Source organism: Varroa jacobsoni, unplaced genomic scaffold (genome assembly GCF_002532875.2).
Source record: "Varroa jacobsoni isolate VJ856 unplaced genomic scaffold, vjacob_1.0 scaffold_1317, whole genome shotgun sequence".
NCBI lineage: Eukaryota > Metazoa > Arthropoda > Arachnida > Mesostigmata > Varroidae > Varroa > Varroa jacobsoni.
The window spans coordinates 124,441-144,790 of NW_019214219.1; the positions used below are offsets into that span (position 1 = coordinate 124,441).

At 38.5% G+C, this 20,350-nt stretch overlaps 1 protein-coding gene and 1 long non-coding RNA gene across 2 annotated transcripts; both read right to left on the reverse strand.

Moving 5' to 3' along the window:
• Positions 1–2,231: 2,231 nt before the first annotated feature.
• On the reverse strand, positions 2,232–5,718 carry LOC111268747 (uncharacterized). The gene is made up of 2 exons (XR_002685390.2): positions 5,628–5,718; positions 2,232–2,795 (listed from the first exon to the last, which is right to left on the reverse strand). It is a non-coding gene; the product is annotated as an uncharacterized LOC111268747 (long non-coding RNA).
• A 3,123-nt stretch (positions 5,719–8,841) lies between these two features.
• Positions 8,842–16,282, reverse strand: LOC111268752 (protein spaetzle 3). Its single transcript, XM_022847905.1, has 4 exons — positions 15,039–16,282; positions 11,917–11,979; positions 11,060–11,342; positions 8,842–10,180 (listed from the first exon to the last, which is right to left on the reverse strand). The coding sequence occupies exons 1-4, from the start codon at positions 15,329–15,331 to the stop codon at positions 9,971–9,973; spliced, it is 849 nt and encodes a 282-aa protein (XP_022703640.1). The 5' UTR covers positions 15,332–16,282; the 3' UTR covers positions 8,842–9,970.
• Positions 16,283–20,350: the final 4,068 nt, after the last annotated feature.

A 20,350-nucleotide genomic window follows, 5' to 3' on the forward strand; every position in this document is an offset into this window, starting at 1 on the left:
TAAGTTAGATCGTTTATTTAATCTGGATTTTATTCCCGAAACTTCTTGGTCACCCGGTACACGAAACAGATCTCTTTCCCACTCAAAAAGCATTCCCAACTCAATCCATACTTGATGTGAAGACCCGCTGTGAAGCTTATGTCTGCTTACAAATCTTACCTTTTTGTTATCAAACTACATGAGCCTTACCAAAGGATGTTTTCACGTTACATTCATTCCTGTGACCGCTAATAATGTCTTTAGATTAGTTTGGCCCGTTAGAACTTGTGCTGCAAGATAATCTGACTATTTGGCTTATGATAACGGTTAAGGTCGTTGGCAAAAGATTGACCTACGTTCGGTTTTCACACTTGTAAATATTAACATTTCTGGCAATTATGCGTCGTATTGCCCCCCGAATAGAATTTTTTACATGGACGTCTTCGTCAGGGTGTTTCTTGGCACCGATCTCTCGATGGGCTAGAGTGAAATGCAGTACATGTTTATACGCCTTAATCTCAGTTTTCAGGCCAAAAAGTTCGTTTTTGACCTAAAATGGAGCTGATCCACATGTGTCCCGGAAATGGAGTTATCTAGTTAATACTAAAGAAGTCCGTAGTAGTACTGAAGAATTATATCAAAGACCAATATATAACGGACGAGACACTAGTCTAGAGTGCATTGAGTGCTTTGGCAGGCATACTAAAAAAAGCTAGCGAAATAAGTGCAAAAAGGCAACGAGTTAGATGAGACACGGTAAGTGCAACGAGATAACTGTTGGTCTCTTCTATAGTTTACCTTAGGCTAAGTGTAATGTTAGTGAATTAAATTAGCTACATTAATAACAAAAAAGGCGCGAATCGAATTCCGCGGGTTGGTCTAGCCTGTCACTCTATTTAACCATTTAACTGTCTATATACCATTAAAACTCTCTGTCTGTGCTTGTGTATTGTTTTTTGTCCGACCCAAGTCGACCCGTTATGACGGTCGAAGCGGGCTCTCTGTGGCAAGATTGCCACTATCTGAAGTAGTGATGCGTGTAAGATGGAGCCGATTGAATGAGAACCTTTTTCTCAAAGAAGTTTGTTTGTTTGTTTGTTCCATTCTGTAGAATGTGATATTAATTTGAAAAGATTGCTCTTTTTTTTGCAGTGCGTGCTCTTTGTTGACGGTTTTTGCGAGAGTCTCTCATTGACGCGTATGAGAAGATTGCAGAGGCTGTCTTTCGGGAGAGCTTTTACTGAAATTTTTCCCTAGACAAAATGCTAGCAGAATTTTTAAATAGGGCTCTATGTGGGCGAGCGGGGAAGGTAAGTCGTTATCGATATCGATCAAAGGCTCTTGCCGAGCTGAATTAAAATGCAGGTCGCTCTACCTGAATCTCAGTTTTTAGATTGCAAATGGCTCGAAACGAAAATTGAACGTGGCGGTTTATGTGGGGGAAAACACCAATCTCGTCAAGTTGAATTAAAAGGTTATCTTTGCTCCATTACCTAAATGGTCGAAGACGCTTTAAGCGGTGTGTCTCACCTAGGAAACAATGAGGTGAAAATACATTTTTAGTTAGTTTCCAATATTTTTTAAGCGAATTTCTTATAAGTGCTAATTGGAAAGTTATGGAGTTTGATATGATAAACATTTTTTGTTCGAAAGTATTTTCTCTTCTTAAGTTTTTAGAGCTAAATTTTAAAATATTGCAAACATATTTTCTACGCAAAATGCGATTTTGTTGACATCAATTTTATTACGCCACTCGACAAATCTCAACGAATTGCAATACGTCTCTCTATCACTAAAACTGGTATTTTGACGTGAAGAAAATCCGTAAAGTCTAATGACGTCCGACGAACAAAGTCAATACATTAACCGAAACGTATAAAATCATTAGGAAACATTTACTAGATTTTCATTTAGTAGAATACGAAACCAAAAACTGAAAAAGAAGGAAGAAAGAAACTGTTTGTCCCTATACTATTGAAAAAACATTTGAAAATTTTGGTAATATTCCAGGAATAGATTCAGTTTGGTTCGCAACATCTATTAGAAATCGGCTGAAGACCGATTCGAATCACAGACGTCCTTTTGATGTCGGTCGATGGTCGACCGACCTACGCGTGTCCCAAAAAAATAGAGTAACTATCCAACACTAAAGAAAAAATCAGTAAAAACCATGTCGTAAAAATGCGCTGAAAGCCAAGGCGTCAAATCCAGAGTTAGCTGGATCCATGCTAATGAAAAAAAAAAACTCTAACTCAGGGTAATTGTTAGTCTACTTTATAATTTCCGTCAAATCAATAGCAAAACCAGAGCGGGATGAAGCCTACCATTCTACGTAAGGTCTACCTAACTACAACGACGTATTTCGGACCGCGGTGACATATCACAATCGTAACGGACACAGCCATGTTCGTAATAATAGTCCGATTTATTTTTATAATGTACAATGAAATCGTACCGGTCAATTACCTGCTCTGTATTAGGGTCGATATAACCGTTATTAGATAATATCAATTTGGTTCCATGTGGAATATAATAGAAATAAGGCCAAGCGACATTTTGTACTGCCCGTAGGTGTACCTCATTGTACAATAGTAAAGATCAGGTTTATATACAGAACATGGCACCTTGTTTATGATGAAATAACAAGTACTATGTTGTATTTTTTTCAAGCGCAACATTATCAATGAATAGTTAGCGATCTATCACTGTTGAACATTTCGTAGGTCGTCACGCAGGCCCGTAAAGCCGTTAATTTTTTCCAAATATTCTGCGCTAACCTCCGAGCCATCGTACTAAAGCATTAATCAAGTACGCACCTGAAATATTTATATCCAAGAGTATATGCATGGGTTTGTTTAGGTAGAACTCGAATTTTAACGGAAGTCGTATGGCTGCATCTTTAGTATGTAAGCATTGAGGCAGTAAGTCACACGCAGTATTAAATTTTTTGTCGGGCTCGCCAGTATGACCAAGGACTTTATCCCGCATAGGTGTATTATAAAAGCGAAATTACTTTATCCAGCAATGCTAATATATCAGACTGTTATCTATAAGTATTGATTTTTAGCGTAGCTTCATTTCTATCGTAAAATACTCATCGTTCGACATTGAGCTAGATAATAATAAATCGTAGGTAAAAGAAAAAAAAAAATAAGTAAAATAACAACAATCACGTGTTGCGTATAGCTGACATGGTAGGATCACGTCAAGAGAAATCTTATGATGTTTGTCCACGGCTGACACCAGGTAACATAATAGATGACGGTGAGCTATTACAAGTAAATATGGCTAATAACATGTTTGAATATGCAATGCTATGTGTCGCACAAGTCCAAGGACGTGTTCTGAGCCAGCGCCATCTTCGTTATGCTTTGGCGCGCACTTGCAGTAGCGACTGAGGCTGATAGACCAATATAGGTCATATGGAGATCCCTGATAGTCGACAAATGCTGGATTAGCTTGAGGTTCCCTGCTTAGTTCAGGAAAACAGCGATACATAAGCAGTTCTCGTCCAGCCCAGAAATATTCTGGCTGTGATATCAACTCGTCTTTCGAGGAACTAGCGCTAACTGCAGCTTCATATGACTGACTGAGAGCGCTACCATAGTCGCCATGTTCAAGTGCACATTTTGTGATGAACAGCACTTTCTGGGCCCAGTCTTCCCGGAAGTCAATGACAAAATCCCCACCTAACGACTGAGCTTCAATTACCCTGACAAACGTTTCCGAGATATTTGTTGCCAGTCCATATGGTTTAAGGAACTCTGTCGTTAGGTTAAACGTCATACGCTTAAACAAGTGTTCTGCGTTAGAAGGCCATTGAGAGCAAGCAAGGGTTCGAATGACGTTCAGATTGAACCCGTGAGCGTTCGTGCTAGAAATGGCCGCTTCCGTAAGTCGCATTGGAGGAAGGCTCACATTGCAAAACTGATCCATGAATTTTTGGAGGGTATTGTCACATTCGCTTCGGTGTTGCCTATGTAAAACGCTTGCAGCTACTAAGAAAGCTAGTAGGACTATCAGTATCGTCGATAGCATACAACTGCATCTTAAATTGACACATCTGAGTCGTGGAACGGAGGGACGCTCGTAATGCCTCGTAAAAGGGCGCTCACCGGTCCCAAGATGCTGCACACCTTTATATGTATGAAGCGACATTAGCTCTGATTCGTCTGATTCGACTCGCACATCAATGCTAGCTTCTATTTGATATTCTGCAGAGGGTCCGCCTGACATACACGTTTCAAGAGGCGTTTGAACTTGTACAAAATCACCACCTATTGAACTTCCGCCTGGAGGCGCATAAAATTTGATTGGATCTCTTATAGTTTTTTCGCTATTAAAACGATTTGAAGCAGAATAACCTCGAGTTCTGAAATCCTTTAATTTACCAAAAGCAACTCTAGGAGCATTTTTTTGATCCGGCTTTTGGTGTTCACTGGTACTTTTGCCATTGGTCTCACATCGTACTGCACAGTTCATCTGCATATGCTTCTGTGAACCGATGTTTTGGGCGTTCGCTGTGCCATCAATTGGCTGCATGTCAAAACTGAAAATTTCGAAAGTCCTAGTCGATTCTTGAAAGTTCACACCGGGTCACTCTGTATGCATCCCTCGGTTTGATGCCTGTCACAGCCTAGCCGTTCGAAATTAATTTGCCAGATACTTTTTTAATGACTCTACCGCGATATATGGAACAGTTAGTAAATTCTAAAGCCTCACGAGTTATCACATTTATGGGCGGCAGTCTTCAAAGACCTCAGCTCCGTTACAATGCGCAAATACTATTTTCCCTTTGAGCTATTCAGGAAGCTACCCGAGTTCTAATCAAGTCACAAGAGTTATAGGAGAGGAATCATTGCGAGAATCCGTTTACCGACACAGTGGTTATCTGGGCCAGAATGTATTTGTGTTTTGATTGTGGTCTCGGCAATCGACTACCACAGCAGGATCCGGAGGTCCCGTTGTGAGATGTCTAGCCACACTGCTCTCAAAGTGGTTGGATGATCCTCTCTTGGGAAAGAGGAAAAAGCCCGTTTATGAATAATGCTATAAACAGTCATATATCTATGTGTATGCATTTACATAGTTTTTGAGATTGCTTTCAACGTTTAGATTCTATGTTATGGCGGACTTATTTATGTTTAATAGTTCAAATGGGTATTTCTGACCTATGTAGTTAGTCACCGCTCAGCTGTACGTACAGTCGACACGAGCTGCAATTGTTACTATGGAGCAACGGTAAGAACAGTGTAAAAGCAAAAGGATTTAACGTACTTCGATTTAACAGACAACAAGCTACTCTTTACTTTGGTACGCCAAGATAGAATTGCACCAACGAATCGGCTATTTCATTAAACTATATCTTACTTCAATCTCAGTGGGTCGGTATTACATTGGTCTTAATTCCAATAATATTATATTATTCCTTGGAAAAATCACATGTATTTTGCTCACATATGCGTCTGAAATTGAGAACACCTTCGAACGCGCCCATACAGAATTAAACCTTCAAAAAACTATGTAGATACATTTCATTACTCAAATAGACGACTTGAACGGTTCCTCCCTACGGGCACTGTTTAAGCTCTATGACTCTCTAAGGAGAAGTTACGTAACTGATTTAGTAATGAAGTATGTTTGTTTACCTCTTGTTTTGATCCGTAGCGCTTCCGTTACTTTTTAAATTTACAAACTAATTTTTATGCTTTATTATTGATCTTATAAACCATGCAGACGATATAAACAAAACATCCACCACCTATAAAAGTTTGAACGCGGCATTATCGTCCAACGGGCACTTCGTAGTCCAACAGGAAAGGAGGATCGAATAACGTTATGCCTAACAATGATCGCACAAAGCCTTGTTAGATCCTATTGTTTGTTTTCGCTTCTTTTTGTCTGATAGGGTTAACTTAATAGACAGTGGCCTTTGCTCGGAATATCTCTTTTCAGTCACTACTCCTGCAATGGGCAATATCTACTAAACCAGGGTTATCGAATTTAATTCTAGTAAAAGCTTAGTCTTCTTCTATAAAGAGTGTTGATAAGGATATTCTTTTTGATCGAATGTAATGATGCTAGAAGATAAGTCGACTACTTTACAAAATGATCTGATACCTTATAGCTGCTATTCCTCGTTCGCTGGTATCGTTTATTTTGCATAATACGATAGGGAAACCTGTGAGTTATTTTTACATTTTGGTTTTATTTTTCGAATAGGGTGCATCAAACGTCAAAGCTGAATGGTATACCTGCACTGCATTTAATAGATCAGAAATTCTATTACTGGATGTTTTCGTTATATCCTCAAGGGAAAGGACACCATCAGCTTTCCCATCATTGGCCCCTTCATATTGTACTATTTTGTAGCTGCTATACCAAATATAGACAAAATTGGCGTCAAAAGAGAATGAACATTGCTGACACCCTTATCCCGCACGCGTATGGAATAGATATACACTCGAGGCTGACCCGCGGGCTTTGCCCGCGTGTATGTCGTTGACTTATCTGATCTGTTGAACTTGCATTCAACTTAACATAGATTGCAACAGATATATACCAACAGTTACCTATACAACAATTACCTTGTTCCACCTTCTGTAAATCACCCGCAATTACCCTTTTGTGAATCATTTCATCAACCTGTTCCGGGTTCGGCAGACTCTCTCAGAGTATATTGCCTTTTGGTGAAGTTGTTCAATGTAATTGCAGGTCTTTTCTAGTGCGGGCTGATTGGCTTGGTTTCGTATTGGTATCGTACGTAAACGTATGTAAATCAAGTTAGTCTTTGGGCGATTTTTAATAATTATTGCCGATTCTTTCTAAGAGCTTCATCGAAAACGCTTTTTATAAAAAATAATTACACACACTATATTAAACCCCGAGACGTTTTTCATTTTTTCTCTTTTTTTTTTTTATAACAAGTACGAACATAATTTATCAAATGAAAATGTAATGAACAGCTGATTCTGTCTCTAGGACGTCACGAAGGAATAAGGATTTTTCCTCGTTCTGATTTTCTTTTTTCAGTGAATCGTTACAGATATCATATCACGTCAGAAAAAAAACTAGAAGATTTTGTTTATCTTGTCAAACTTTTTGATAATAAATATTTGCATTTGTTATTAATATCTCGGATTTTCTCTGAAATTAGATTAGACCTTTAAAGAAAATCAACTTTAAATTCGTCGCAATTGGCATTTGCTATAAATTCTCACTATCGTTACATAGGCAGATTACTGATGCAACCAATAAACTTTTCCGCAATTTTTAGCCAAAATTATGAATTTTAAAAATAGATATATGTAACGCCACATTAAGTGTTTGTCCATTTTCGATGTGAGAACTAAGAATGGGTGTACTATACAATTTTTCAACAAGACCCCTATTAAAAGAGCCCACGTTTACTAGCACCTACAACTTTCTCAGAGACATGTATAAAAGAATCTCTTGCAAACAACGCCAATAAGGGCACAAATGCAAACACACACAAATTTGCATCAGTTAATAATGCGCTGTACAGGATAGAATTAACAAACTTTCCCGGAAAAAAATATCTATCCGATTAGCTCCAGCCCCACGCGCAAGACATGTGTGTGCTACTGACGCGCCAAAGAAATAGGCCCAGTCCCGGTCAGACAAATAAATAATAAAATTAATGAACAAACAGACACCGGCTTTCAGTAATATGTAGATAGATTAGTTTACCGAAAAAATATTGATCGTTTTTCTAGCTAAATAAGGTGACATGTTTCGCGTAGCACGAGTCGCGTGGAGTCGGCGTTGGCTTATAATTTGACTCGTAGATATGCCAACGTTATGGGAGTTCCTTGCTTTAGCCTTACGATAGAGCACCTTGAGAACGAATGAAATTTCCGCAAAAATTGGCTACATGTTACCATTTTATCACGACAAAGGCACAAATGCTGCATATGCCCATAGAAAAATCATACTACTTATGCTCAAAAGGCGCTATTGGAAGAAATGGCTCAGAGATGGCTTTATCGCTCTCGTAGAAATCGACCAGTTGAAAAAAAAAGATACAATAATTGCGGAACTTAAGTGAAACCGAACGTGAGTAGCTATGATATCCTCAAGGGACTAAATACCCAGCACTTAACAGATAAAAAGACCTAATATCTGAGTATCACAGAAATCAGCATAAAAGAAATTGCTTGAAATTATCAGAGGAACTCAGCAGAAATTGAGCCATTTCTAAAGCGATTATAGAAAATAGATCGCACATATCATTAATGCAACATAAAGTTAATGAAAAACAGTTCGTGGTGGAAAAAACTCGTACTGACGTCGCAGAAGGCGATGCTAGTGTTTGGTTGTATTGGAAAGCAATCGTGTGTTATGATCGTCTGTCGTTTGGCAAAACGATTAATTCAGACCACTACTATCAACAATTAACACCATTAAAACGAACCATTGAAAGAACTAGCTGACCAGGAAATACATCCTTTTCTGCTCCTACATACGGCTTCAGCAAAACTGAGAGAACTTAGATGGAAAATTTCAATAGGTCCGCTCTGTTGTCATCACCAGACTATCATTTGTCTCACAGCTCGCTTTATTGTGGTAAATTAGTTTCGATGGAAATAGAAGGCCATCGATCAAAATGGCCCGTATTTAATAGTAATAATGCTTTTAAGAGTAATAATGTTTTGAAAAAAAAAATGTTCAAGTATTGGCTTGCAAACAGTCAAGGCTATTTCGAAAACCCGTTATATATGCCTAATACATGTGTCATAGGCAATATAAATACAGAAGGTAAATTATCGATTGTCTAAAGAGTCAATGTTCACTCCGGTATTATAAAAGTAATCTAAAATAATAAAATAAATTAAAAAGATATGCATTTCTCACAAGTTGTTTTTTATTTATTGTTATTGTTATTATTATACAGTAAATAGATCAAAGTGACAATGATAAAATGAGGGCTAGCAATCATATAGATGATATCGTCAACGATTCTTTCAACTTTTTCGATACATATACATGTCGTCGTGTTCTTCAGATACAAACCTTAGGTTTGTTTTTATTCTTTCATACGTCAGCGTGTATAAGTTAGATGGTACTGAAAAAAAAACAGCTAACTTTCTTCATTAACATGAATTGTGCAGATGACATTATAGAGTTGGTTTCACGAAATAATTACGATAGGATTCAACAACTGGGTGTTTTCTAATAAAAATCGTCGAAAACATGGGCTAAAATATTCAATAAGAACGCACCTAGAGCGTGGCATGGGGTTAATGATGCCTTAAGGGATTACTAAGTTATAAATGGGTTTTAATATATGCATCTAGCACCGACATTTCGAATGATTTTAGCGGTCTTGTAAAGCGATATGTTTATTAGACGAGGTTCATTATATCGTTTCGTAGATGGCGCAGTAAATAATGTAACACTATATGAAAAATAAATCCCTATGTACTTTTGTCATAGAATTTATTAATATGCCATATTTTAGTTTGATGTCAAACGTCCATAGCAATGTAGTAATGAGCTTCTAATAACGTCAAGAGAACATGGTACAAGTAGAATTCATATGCATTATGTAACGTGACAGTAGAGCGCGTCGACTTCAGCAGAGGGATGCCAGCTGCAAGCTTAGGCTTTCAGGCGTGCTCGGATGTACGCTACGTGCAGCTAGCATGCACAAAACCTAGTACTTAGGTCTTATTTCTAGGTACTCTTACGATGCAGCAATCTTTTAATAACGAAAATTTTTGCATATCACAGGTGCAGATCCTATGTGTATTGATATCATGTTATTAGGCAAAAGTCAGCTGACGTCACCCGTCCTCAGTCATCGTCTACTTTATGCTTTAATATTTGTCCTAAGTTGGCTGTTCTCGTTTTGCGTCCTGCGGTCATTTAGTGAAATCTTTTTCCGATATAGTTAGTGCCACATTAAAACCAAGCTGTTATATTGGTACGTTCGCATCTAAGTAAATTTATACACGACAGATTTGTTTGTCTAGTGATTTTTAGCCTTAGAAATCTGGGAATGTGACTGTAATAGGTTCTGACATCGACAAACACAGCACGAGGGAAACAAAAACCAATCCATAAATATTCCTTTGCAGTCATCGTCAGGGTCATAAGCGAGCAGTCGATGCCACTTGTATTTCTGTTCGCAGCCGCAGTCGGCGTTGCACTTTCGCGTCTGGCTGTTCTGACACATTTCCTACGAAGCACAAGATAAACACGCATAAAAAAAAAAAAAGATTACGAACATTTTCATTAATGGTTTATAATAATATCACAGTTGCTGTCAGTGCAGTCATTTTCAAGAGACGCGATTAAATAGAGTAACATTTTCCTTTTTAAGCATCGTACCTAAGTTTTTTAAATATCATGCCCAACGCTGCAACACAGCCTCAGTTCTTGAACCCCCAATAAATCTGATAAAACTATCCGGAATTTTGAATATCAAATCGATTCACAACATTTTACAGCTGACGCTTGAGTGCTATAATAACGTATGTATTAAGTGTGATGCATGCAGTAAGGGAGACTTTAGCAATAACCCCTTGTTTGTTTGTTTGTTTAGCCAGAAGTTTGGTCGCAGAAGTATCATTTGATCTCATCTGGAGTAGGTCACCCTTGGACTGATTTGTAAAACTGGCGACGCAGAATTGGCATCAAGTAATATAAGCTAAAATAAAACAAAAAGCTAGATTAACGAAAATAGTTATTTATAATTCCACTTTTTCTCTAATTGAAACAATGCGCAATTAAACCCATGTAGAAAGTGCATTTCTTTTTCCCTAAAATCTAGTACAGCTTACAGGCTAACTTGAAAGTTTGTACTATAGAAATCTTTCTGGTTGTAATCATGGTGCGAAACGATCTATGTAACGTATTTTCTAAGTACTATTCAAATAAAAGCCAATTTTAATGGTGACGCTGACACTGGCCGCAATGTATCCAAAAAAACTGGTCCCTATCGAGATAAATTGGACAAGATTCATAAGGCAATAAAATAATTATAACACTGGTATGCAGAGTTTATTTGTAAAGTTTGCTCCTTAACGTGAATAAATTTTGGTTTTAGGAGACCTACGGTTTGAATTGCCTGTTGTAGATGTTGTGTATTAACGATTGCCCGTATTTTGCCGTGACTGTTAGATGCCCAGTACGGGGTGACAATCTCCACTGTGGATTCGCACGCGTCCACTTTGTGAGGGGACCCTCCGACGTTAGCAGCTCGTTTTCCCCGATGATGAATTCGGCGTCCGTCGTAGGTCTGGAAATGCTCAATTGCAGGATCCGATGGACTATCGACGTTACCAAACATACGACGAATCATTGATTTATTGTCGTCGATGAAACTATCAATTCTTTCCCTGTATGTAACGAAAAGGGAGGAAACGAAAACAAGAAATATATCAGCGGGTATAACTCTAAGCGCGGACATTGGCATAAAAAGTAAACATATGACTCTACTGGACGGTAATCGCTTTGAAGCGCTAGTGTAGGGTCGTTGCGCCGAGTGTAATACTCCTTTACTTACTATGATTTTGACGTTTCCTACAGCGGTAAAAAAAAAATTTGCTTTGAGGCACCGACTGTGTCAGTGGTACTAGGCGTTCTTATAAATTCACTGCGCCTAACCTAGCAGTCGTTTTCATCAGCTTTGTCCATATATTAACAGAAGGAAGTAACGCTGCATTTTTTCGAAATGTAGTAGAATTCAGATTAAGTCAAATATTCTCTTTTCCCTACATTTGTGTACTTCCAAAAGTTCGATGCCGTATCCGGCCCGACTGTTGTCTGAAAAGCTAGATATGTTAAAATTCAATTTTTTGTACTCTCTTAACTATAGGAAACTATCACTAGCCGGTTGCTGCACAAAGCCTAAACATATACATCAGCCTTATTTCTGTTTCGAGCGTAGAAACACCGAAGCTTTGCTCTCACCTTTTGCACGTTTTTTCCTTTGAGAATTTGTGGCCTGCCACGATTGGCTCCGTTAAGTTGATGCTGAAATCAAACGAGGCAGGTCATAAACCGGGGAAGGATATGAAGGCGTTAGCAGTATGGCCGTTGTACATTAACAACAATAAATATATATATATCTGGTGATTTGTTTTCGATGAAGGTCAGCGTTTTAGCTGCAAAGATATTTCATGATTTCACTCAGTTCAATACATACTTAAATCAATATCTAGTCGAAAAATTAAGCTTCATAGTAAATAATAACCTTACTATCAGACTCGTAGTGAAGTCAATAATAGTTCAGCTTATGTATGTAGTAACAATAAATGCTATTCTGAAGTAGCTGGCGATGTTCTGAAGATTCTTCATTCTGAATATGTTGGCGACTAGACTGGTTAATATATTATAAAATATTTCAAGGGACACTTGTGTCAAACAGAATGTTGAACCCTAATTCTCGCGGCCATTATGGCGACAAACATGTCAACCACAGTTTTATTGGATCGATGTTTTTATGGGAGACTAAATAAACATTCATTAATTGAGTATAATTAAAATGTACGAATTAACACATTATTTGAATTAGGCATTCTCCTAAAGGCAACTCAAATATTTAATAGGATTTTCGACACTGACAGTAGATGATGACGACTTGTTTGTTTTGTCTGTTAGTGAAAATGAAAAAATTACAATTTTTAGACTTGCCAATATCCTTGAGGTTACCGAAGAAATAGATTTAGCAGATGGGTAACAGTAAATCTGATAAAAGTAATGACATTCAAGTCTGTATGTTTTTTCTATCTAAATTTCCCCTGTTTATACCATTGAGACTCATAATACGGTACGCAGGAACTAAAGACAAGTGACTAATTGAACTCGGAAGTTACTCGATCTAGAATTAGAGATGATATAGGTGGGATCGCTAGAGGAATGCTTAAAACGTAAATTCGAAGTATTTGTTTTTACAAGTTGGTATTATCTATAGCCACGAGTAGACAGATATCACTCATCATAGCTAATTGATCATTTGGACTTCCTAATCGACATTTTACTCATAACCAACGCTCGATTTCATTAAAAGGCCTAATAATACAATTTTTACTTGTCAGAGCGTTTTTTGCTGACCAACTGCTAAAAAGCACATCATAAATTTTAGTTCCAGTCTGGACTTGTGAAACACATCGCTTGTCATGGATACTTCCAAAAACACCGTTTTTACAATTTTTTTATCTGGGCTTTATATATTAACACTGCTAAAAGCTCTGTGAACACTTACGCAAGCGGCCAAAGCACTTTTGTAAGCCTTCACTCACCAAAATGTGTATATACATTTAGCTTTGTTGTAAGCCAGCACATCGCTAGAGCAAAGGAAAATTCCGTTCCGTGGCCATAAACGTGCCGTCAAAATCAGCCCCTGTCATCAACTAAGCTTCAAGACATCAGTATGTCCGCGTCAGTACTCTTTGATAGTTGTGTATTACGTTATCTTATCTTTTATTAAATTATTTTCCATATGTAACGTATTGCGGCTGGATATCTCAATATTCGACGTCTAAAAGCTATGCATTTTCGAGCATCATTTGTAGCCGCTTAATTTTTTCTATGAGCTTCGTGAGTCTGGGCGCCGCGGTTCAGAACACCGCAGGAATCCGGGGGGTTTTTAGATTATGACAGAGGTTTATGGGTGTATTTTTTCGACAGCAGAACGGCAAAACAGTTTCTTATAAATGTGATTTACTAACTAAATAGTTTAGGTAATGTGAATCTAAGTTGATTATTTAGGGTATAAATTAAACATTTTAGCAAACATTTAACCGTATCTATCCTACAGGCCCACTGTGAAACTGTCTATAGATTCTTGCAACAACTAGAGTCCGCAAAAGACTGTATAAGTTTCGATCCTTTATGCTAAGCTTATATGGAACAGAGCCTGGGATGATTTTTTTTATGCCTACGATATATGCACATAATGAAATGAGGCCTAGATAACTTTTTTGAGGTACTCTAAAGAGGAGCGCGCCACAAATATAAAATCTGTTGTTTGTTATGCTTCATCTGTCGCGCTGATGGACAAGTAGACTGTCAATCAATTTTAAAGCCATCTGAATAAGAAAATACAAGACAAATGTACACCGAAGAGGATGAGTGATTTGTTCTACTAAATGTTTAGACAAAAAAGAAAAAACATAATTTTGAAGCGTTTTATAAATTAATGGGCTGGTGTAAAATCGCGCTGTTCTTTTACTTGGTAACTCTGCTAGTGTTTCCGCTAGAAATTCCACGCTTATCTATGACGTATTATAAAATGCTCTTAAGGAATAACGATATTCATAGGCTACTTTCGTTTTGGGTCGCCCATTGATGCCACCATAGTTGTGTTTGTGAAAATTGCCAGTCCATAAACCTTGATAAAATACTGAGGGACTGCATTGCAAACTCACGAGACGAGAGGGTTAAAATCACGTAATTTGCCAATTATCGATAAGTCAACTGTCAATCCTAAGTCTAAAATGGTACCGTAGTTTATTTTAAGAGACTATCTGTGTTACGGAAAAAAAAAGTTAGCAGTTTGGTGTTTCTAGACTTCGATTATCTCACTGTTTCACAATTATTTATCTGTCTAAATGAGTGTGCTATATGTGTAGGACCAGTTCGTGAGGCTCGTTTTCAATATACGACTTTATAAAAAAAAAAAAAAAAAAAAAAAAAAAAAGCTATGGAAAGCTAATAAAAATGTTTAATACGTTCCTGAAAAAGCAAAGAACGGTATATTGAGATCTTATTACGCGAGACTTAGGTTTGTATCAAGTCGTTTCCCAAAGATGTATATTGCTTAATGCCCGTGAGACAGATTGTTTTCAAATAAATGAAATCCAATCAAGCCACATCATTATACATCCTTGGATTTTAAATATGACTGGGCACGGGATTTAGGTAATTAGTTGAGATCATCTGCGTTTGAATGTATTTAAATTGTTACCCTAAATGCGTAAATCTTCATTAAGTCTCGTATTAGTCCTGATTTGAGATGACCAGCTTGATGAATAGCACAAGTAACCATTGCCCCGTATCTATAATACTGCCATCCGAGATAAACGACTTACTTTGGATAGAGACTCCCTGCTGTAGGACAATACAGCTGGTTAGCCGCCCGCACACATGGCAAGTGCTGCATTGTTCCTGCTGCAACTTTCGATACCGCAATCTCAATAAGCAGTAACACTATAGTCACCCCTCGTACAGTCTTTAGACTTGGCCACCGAGCGAAGCCTGCAATGTTTCTCGTGGAGATCATTACCTTTCGTGCAATACCGTTCAGTATTTGTTGACATATTGTTCTAGTAAACTTTGCGGCTGTACGCCTCGGATAGTCGCCTCTTGTATTTGGCGCCGCCATGACGCTGACCGAGCGAACCTCGCTGGGGATCGCTTTGGCTGTAGGACACACACCGCTTGCAGTGGGGGTAGTACCACTACTTGTGTATATCACTAAGAACAACCATACTAGCGCGCACGAATAACTGTACCGTCCACCATTCTAGAATCTAATGCATATCTTTGATCGTGCACTTTGATGATAACAACACCGAGGTTTTCAGATTTGAGCACATTTTTATTTTCCAACAAAACGATTTTACTCTACGAAGGAGCATCGAACGAAGTACCGGCGTCCTTCGGTCTTGACTAGCGGAGACTCCCCAGTCCTCCCGCTGTCCTATAAAGTAGCTTCCTTTGCGGTAAATACTTCACTCTATGTTGTACTTCAATCCGCTACACATTGGCTACAAATAACAGCAGCAACAGCGACAACAACAAGATCACGACGACGGCAACAACAGCTTCTTCTGTTGTTCTGCTCTCGCGATGGTCGACGCTGACGCGCTGGTGGTGGTGCTATTATCCCCGATGAAACGAAGCAGCCATAGCGAACGTGGTTGAAGCCCGTCCGTTCGTGAGCGGCGGAGACGAAGCCCGAAGTAGCAGCAGCTCAAAATCGAAAATGTTGGGATAGTGCGAGTCACCAGCTAACAGCGTACGACGACCGGACATGTTGCTGAGCTGGGGAGCACAAGAGAGCGACGTCTCGACGTACGTTCGTAACGATGCGTCCCGCCCGATATTCCTTTCGGCGACGTATGGACGTTCTTTCAGTTAGACTTTTCTGTGGTAGCCATCGATGGCTATAGGTAGGTCTCTTTCCCTTACGACGTAGGTTCTTAAATGAGTGTATACGGGCACTGGTCAAACCAGTAAGGACTCGGCAGCATCTTCTCAGTAGCCTGCCCGCATCTACTGGCTAACTACTAAGCCCTAACATAACAAAATGCGATGTCAACATAGGGATCTGGCAATAGGGTGACTCGTTTTTTTAAACCATTATTATGTGTACCATCAGAGTAGACGTTCTTCCCGTATCAATGGCTTACGTCTGTATGATTTGAAATCGTCTGCAATGAATGAGCAGGTGTTACATTTTTAATTAGGCGCAACAAGTCAAGCTTTATATAACACCCCACTAACCTTACAAAAAATATAACCAGCGCATAGTCCGCAATGATTGTGCAGTCATACATACACGCCTATTCATGTTATGATATATACCTCCAATAGTAAAAGTAATTCAAATTATTAAATCTGTGAGGTCACGAACGCGTTTAATCATTATGTTAACTTTACTGAGAAAGGCCGTTTTTTTATTCAGTCTCAGGACAAATCGCTCATCGAAATCATATTCATAAAGCAGAATACAAAGAGTTTTACTAAAACAATGAATCCCAACTTGAAGGAGGGAAAGGGGGTCGAAAGCAAATTTTTATTACGGCTCGATTTCCTTCCGGTAACACGCGTATAGCATCCTGACATGATCTACGATTTTGTAAAACAAAATTAGCCCTATATTTGCCTACGAAACCAGACTAACCGTTATGCAGAAGGACATTATTTTTGACTCAATAAACTGATAAATATAAACTGTTTGCAAAAAACACGACATTTTATAGAATCGCAGAGCCGCAATGGTTGTAGCCAGTGATTCTGTCAATGTATGTTTTAGGGATGTTAATTTTTCATGGAGATGGTCTCTGGTACGGCCTTTTACGAAATCATTATCACTAGTCCGGTCTGTATTAGTTCGTCAATGCCGTTCTACTGTGAGATCGGTAATGAGTCTGCACTTTTTGCCAACTTCAGTTTCACTTGATTTCACCAGCTGCTAAACGATTGCGTACAATCAATTTTCTCCGTGAATAGCTGACTTGATAGCCCGTACCCTATACGAACACGATTTCATGAATAAACAGCCCGCTAAGCGACAGGCCGTTATTGATTATTCTTCCCTCACAGCAGTTAGTAAAAAAAAAAAACCGTTCAACTTTGGTATAATGTTAAACGATGTTGTAATTATCCATGGACGGTGTCCCCTTAGCTTGGCTCACCTGACTGCTGAGAACGATACTGGGTGCATTTTGGGCTTCCCCAGCGTAGCGCAAAAGGAAACAGTTATTTATTGTTTTTCGGACTAGGGTTAAACTGTTCGTCATTTACTCGCTCGCTCATGTCGTAATATCTATTTAGTCTTAATGTAACAAAATTGAGCCAATTAGATGAATAGATAGAGAGTGATCTCGACGTTAAATGAATCCCACTGCAAATGCTGATGTCAAAAGCTCAGAAGATTTCTAGAGATAATCGGCCAGCAATCGCTTAAATACGCAACCCCAGAATTTACATGACCACGCTCAGTGTTTGCCCGACTGACAACCAGGTTTTACATTTCATAGAACTGGAAAATCGTTAGGTGACACATAGTGGATTTGCCTGCTGTATCTACTGTTCGATCGCACTGGATAGCAGTAACTTTCACTAGAGAACGGATAACAATCTCTTGCAGATAAAATCGTTTTCTTTATGAAGCCGCATAGAATAAACAATGGTACTCACTAACATAGGCGAACGACGACGACGAGGAGGTTTCCAGCTAACTAAGACCTGCTCCAATGTCATAGTGTTATTCAAGATAGCCTATGAACATTGAAGTCTTCTTGAAAATCTTGATTGTGTTTCTGGATCAGTTTCAAAAATCATATTATGGCCCATTGAAGCTATTTAATTATCGCTTGATCCGTGACTCTTGTTTATGGAGAACTAAGTTCGATTACATAATGGTCCACGGGTTCATCGTTCTGGGTGGCTAAAGGCTCTTGCCTATTTTCGTATAACTTTTTAAGTCAAGTTTCCCAGAGCTTAAATGCTTTTTTGAGTTACTCTAACGCCATACCCATAGAAAACGGAGCGCTTTAGGAATATTCGATGTTTATTATAGCGGGGTACAATACAAAAAGGTATATATCATTCCGAGAAACAGTGATTCGACTTATTTTGCAGACGGCTTTCCATTCTTGGTATGCAGAGTTAGGGAGCTTATCGTTTGACTTTCTTCAATCTCCTGTTATCTCTCACTCGTTATCTTATACGCGGTGGCTTGGATAGGTAGGTCTCTAAATCCGAGGCGACCAGCTGGGTCGAGCTCGTTATACGATACGTACACATAGATGCGTAACTTGAGTTACCTGCTCTTTTAAATTACCAATGGACTGAACTTATAACTCAATAGTAATTTATGTTGTGTGATATGTTTGGCAACCAGAGCATACAAAAGCGAAGCTATACAAGGACAAGCAAATAGCAGTAGAACTTCAACAGAACATCGACTCAAACATAACACATACATTTAAGAAACAGTTATAGCGGAATAGTCAAATGCAGGTTTTCCTCCAAGTTCTGCCGACACATTTTCATGTTTGACTATCAAAGATCATCCTAACAAATAACTTGCGCCCTTCAGCTTTGATTTTTTTTTAAAGGAACAAGTGCACTCGTTCTGATAAGGGCACTGTCGTGTTAAAGCTATTTGTGGATGCAGTGATTTTTTGTATCCAGCAATTGTTCTGCGAACGTTTTGTTGGCTGCACAAGATTTTTATAAATACCCCGTGTATTAGATAAACACCATATAAACCGAGAATATCTGAGAGAGCTCGCATTTGCGCGCGATTAATACGACTAATCTTGTCGGGAATGTTCTCAAATTAAAGGCATTCATTTAAACAAAAGGCTTCTTTACTGCAGGGGTAAAACCTATGAGACATAATCCTTGTTAGAACCTCAGTTAAGCTCATCTACAGGGTGTATCGAAAACAACGGGTGTTCCGCCCAAAGTTATAATATTTATTAACCATTGCGTGCAGTGATCTGTCTCAATTCCTTCAGATCGGCGCTACCTTGCGGTTCGTATATTTGCATAAAGTTTAATCGAATTGAGTTGAAATTATCAAATATTATACGACTAGTGTTAGATTTTAGTGTATCGGTTTTCGTTAGCGCTTGTTTTGGAGGTGTCGAAGTTATTCTATATTTAAGCAGATGAGATGTACGGCTCACAAGCTAAATGTCTAGGAAAAGCTCTGTAGAACGCGAACATTGGTCAAATGTATTGTTACAGATGTTCGTAACGCGTAAATGCGTCGCGTGGAACTTGCCAAAAAAAGGGAAATTATCACACGTTCAACTTAACAATCTGTCCTATCTTATTAAAATCTTAACAAAGCGCAAAATCATAGACAGAAATTAATTGGCAAGTTGTGTATAAAGACAGACTGGCATAACTGTCGTCTGATAACATCATGTTTTCCTCCACTCAAGTGCGATAGTTTTTTTTCTGGATTACTAAATAGCGGAATAAGGCTAATTTGATGTAACTTACTATATATTACAATATCCATTTATGGTCTGGCTGAGTTAGCTGAAAATATTAGATAAGGAACTCCTGGGCACGTAACAGCGTATTGAAGTATGCTGCAGAAATTTAACTCTAGTTCTCTATTCGGAAAAATTTTAAGAATAGGGCAATTCATTCAGTGTGCATGAAGAAACCGTTCGAGTCATTTAAACTACGTATAACACTCGAATAAATGTGTGCAGGAGAGGTAACAAATGCTTCTCCAGGAATATCGCCTGAGTGCCACTGGTGATAACTAGACTGTTAGTTAAGCGGGCCCCAAAAGCTGCTTTAAATAGTGTGCAGTGATAACAGATGGTGCTTTAGAGAGGTTGGCGGATCACCAGCCCCATCCTTATTACCGGTGACCATGAAAGTGATTCGGTCGATGCACATTACGGAGTGCCATAATTTCACCTCACAGTCGTTAAGCAATATCTGAGCTATTATAAAGCACTAATTACAGTGTCATGGAACTATTCCTGAGCTTGATTCCGCTAGCTATCCGTTAGTCTATTGAAAGTAACAAAGCTGTTTATGATATCTTCGGCTACTTACCATATATAAACAATCTATTTTTTCATACGTTTACGCTTGAATAAATAGTAGTACGCTACACATGGTAACTAACAAACAGCTC

Excerpts from the sequence above, each read along its gene's own strand:
- LOC111268752 (XM_022847905.1), bottom strand. The coding sequence starts at position 15,331 with ATGGCGGCGCCAAATACAAGAGGCGACTATCCGAGGCGTACAGCCGCA. Across the intron at positions 11,343-11,916 it reads AAGGAAAAAACGTGCAAAAG|GGAAAGAATTGATAGTTTCA; the intron begins GTGAGAGCAAAG and ends CGTTACATACAG. Across the intron at positions 10,181-11,059 it reads TACAACAGGCAATTCAAACC|GAAATGTGTCAGAACAGCCA; the intron begins GTAGGTCTCCTA and ends TGTGCTTCGTAG.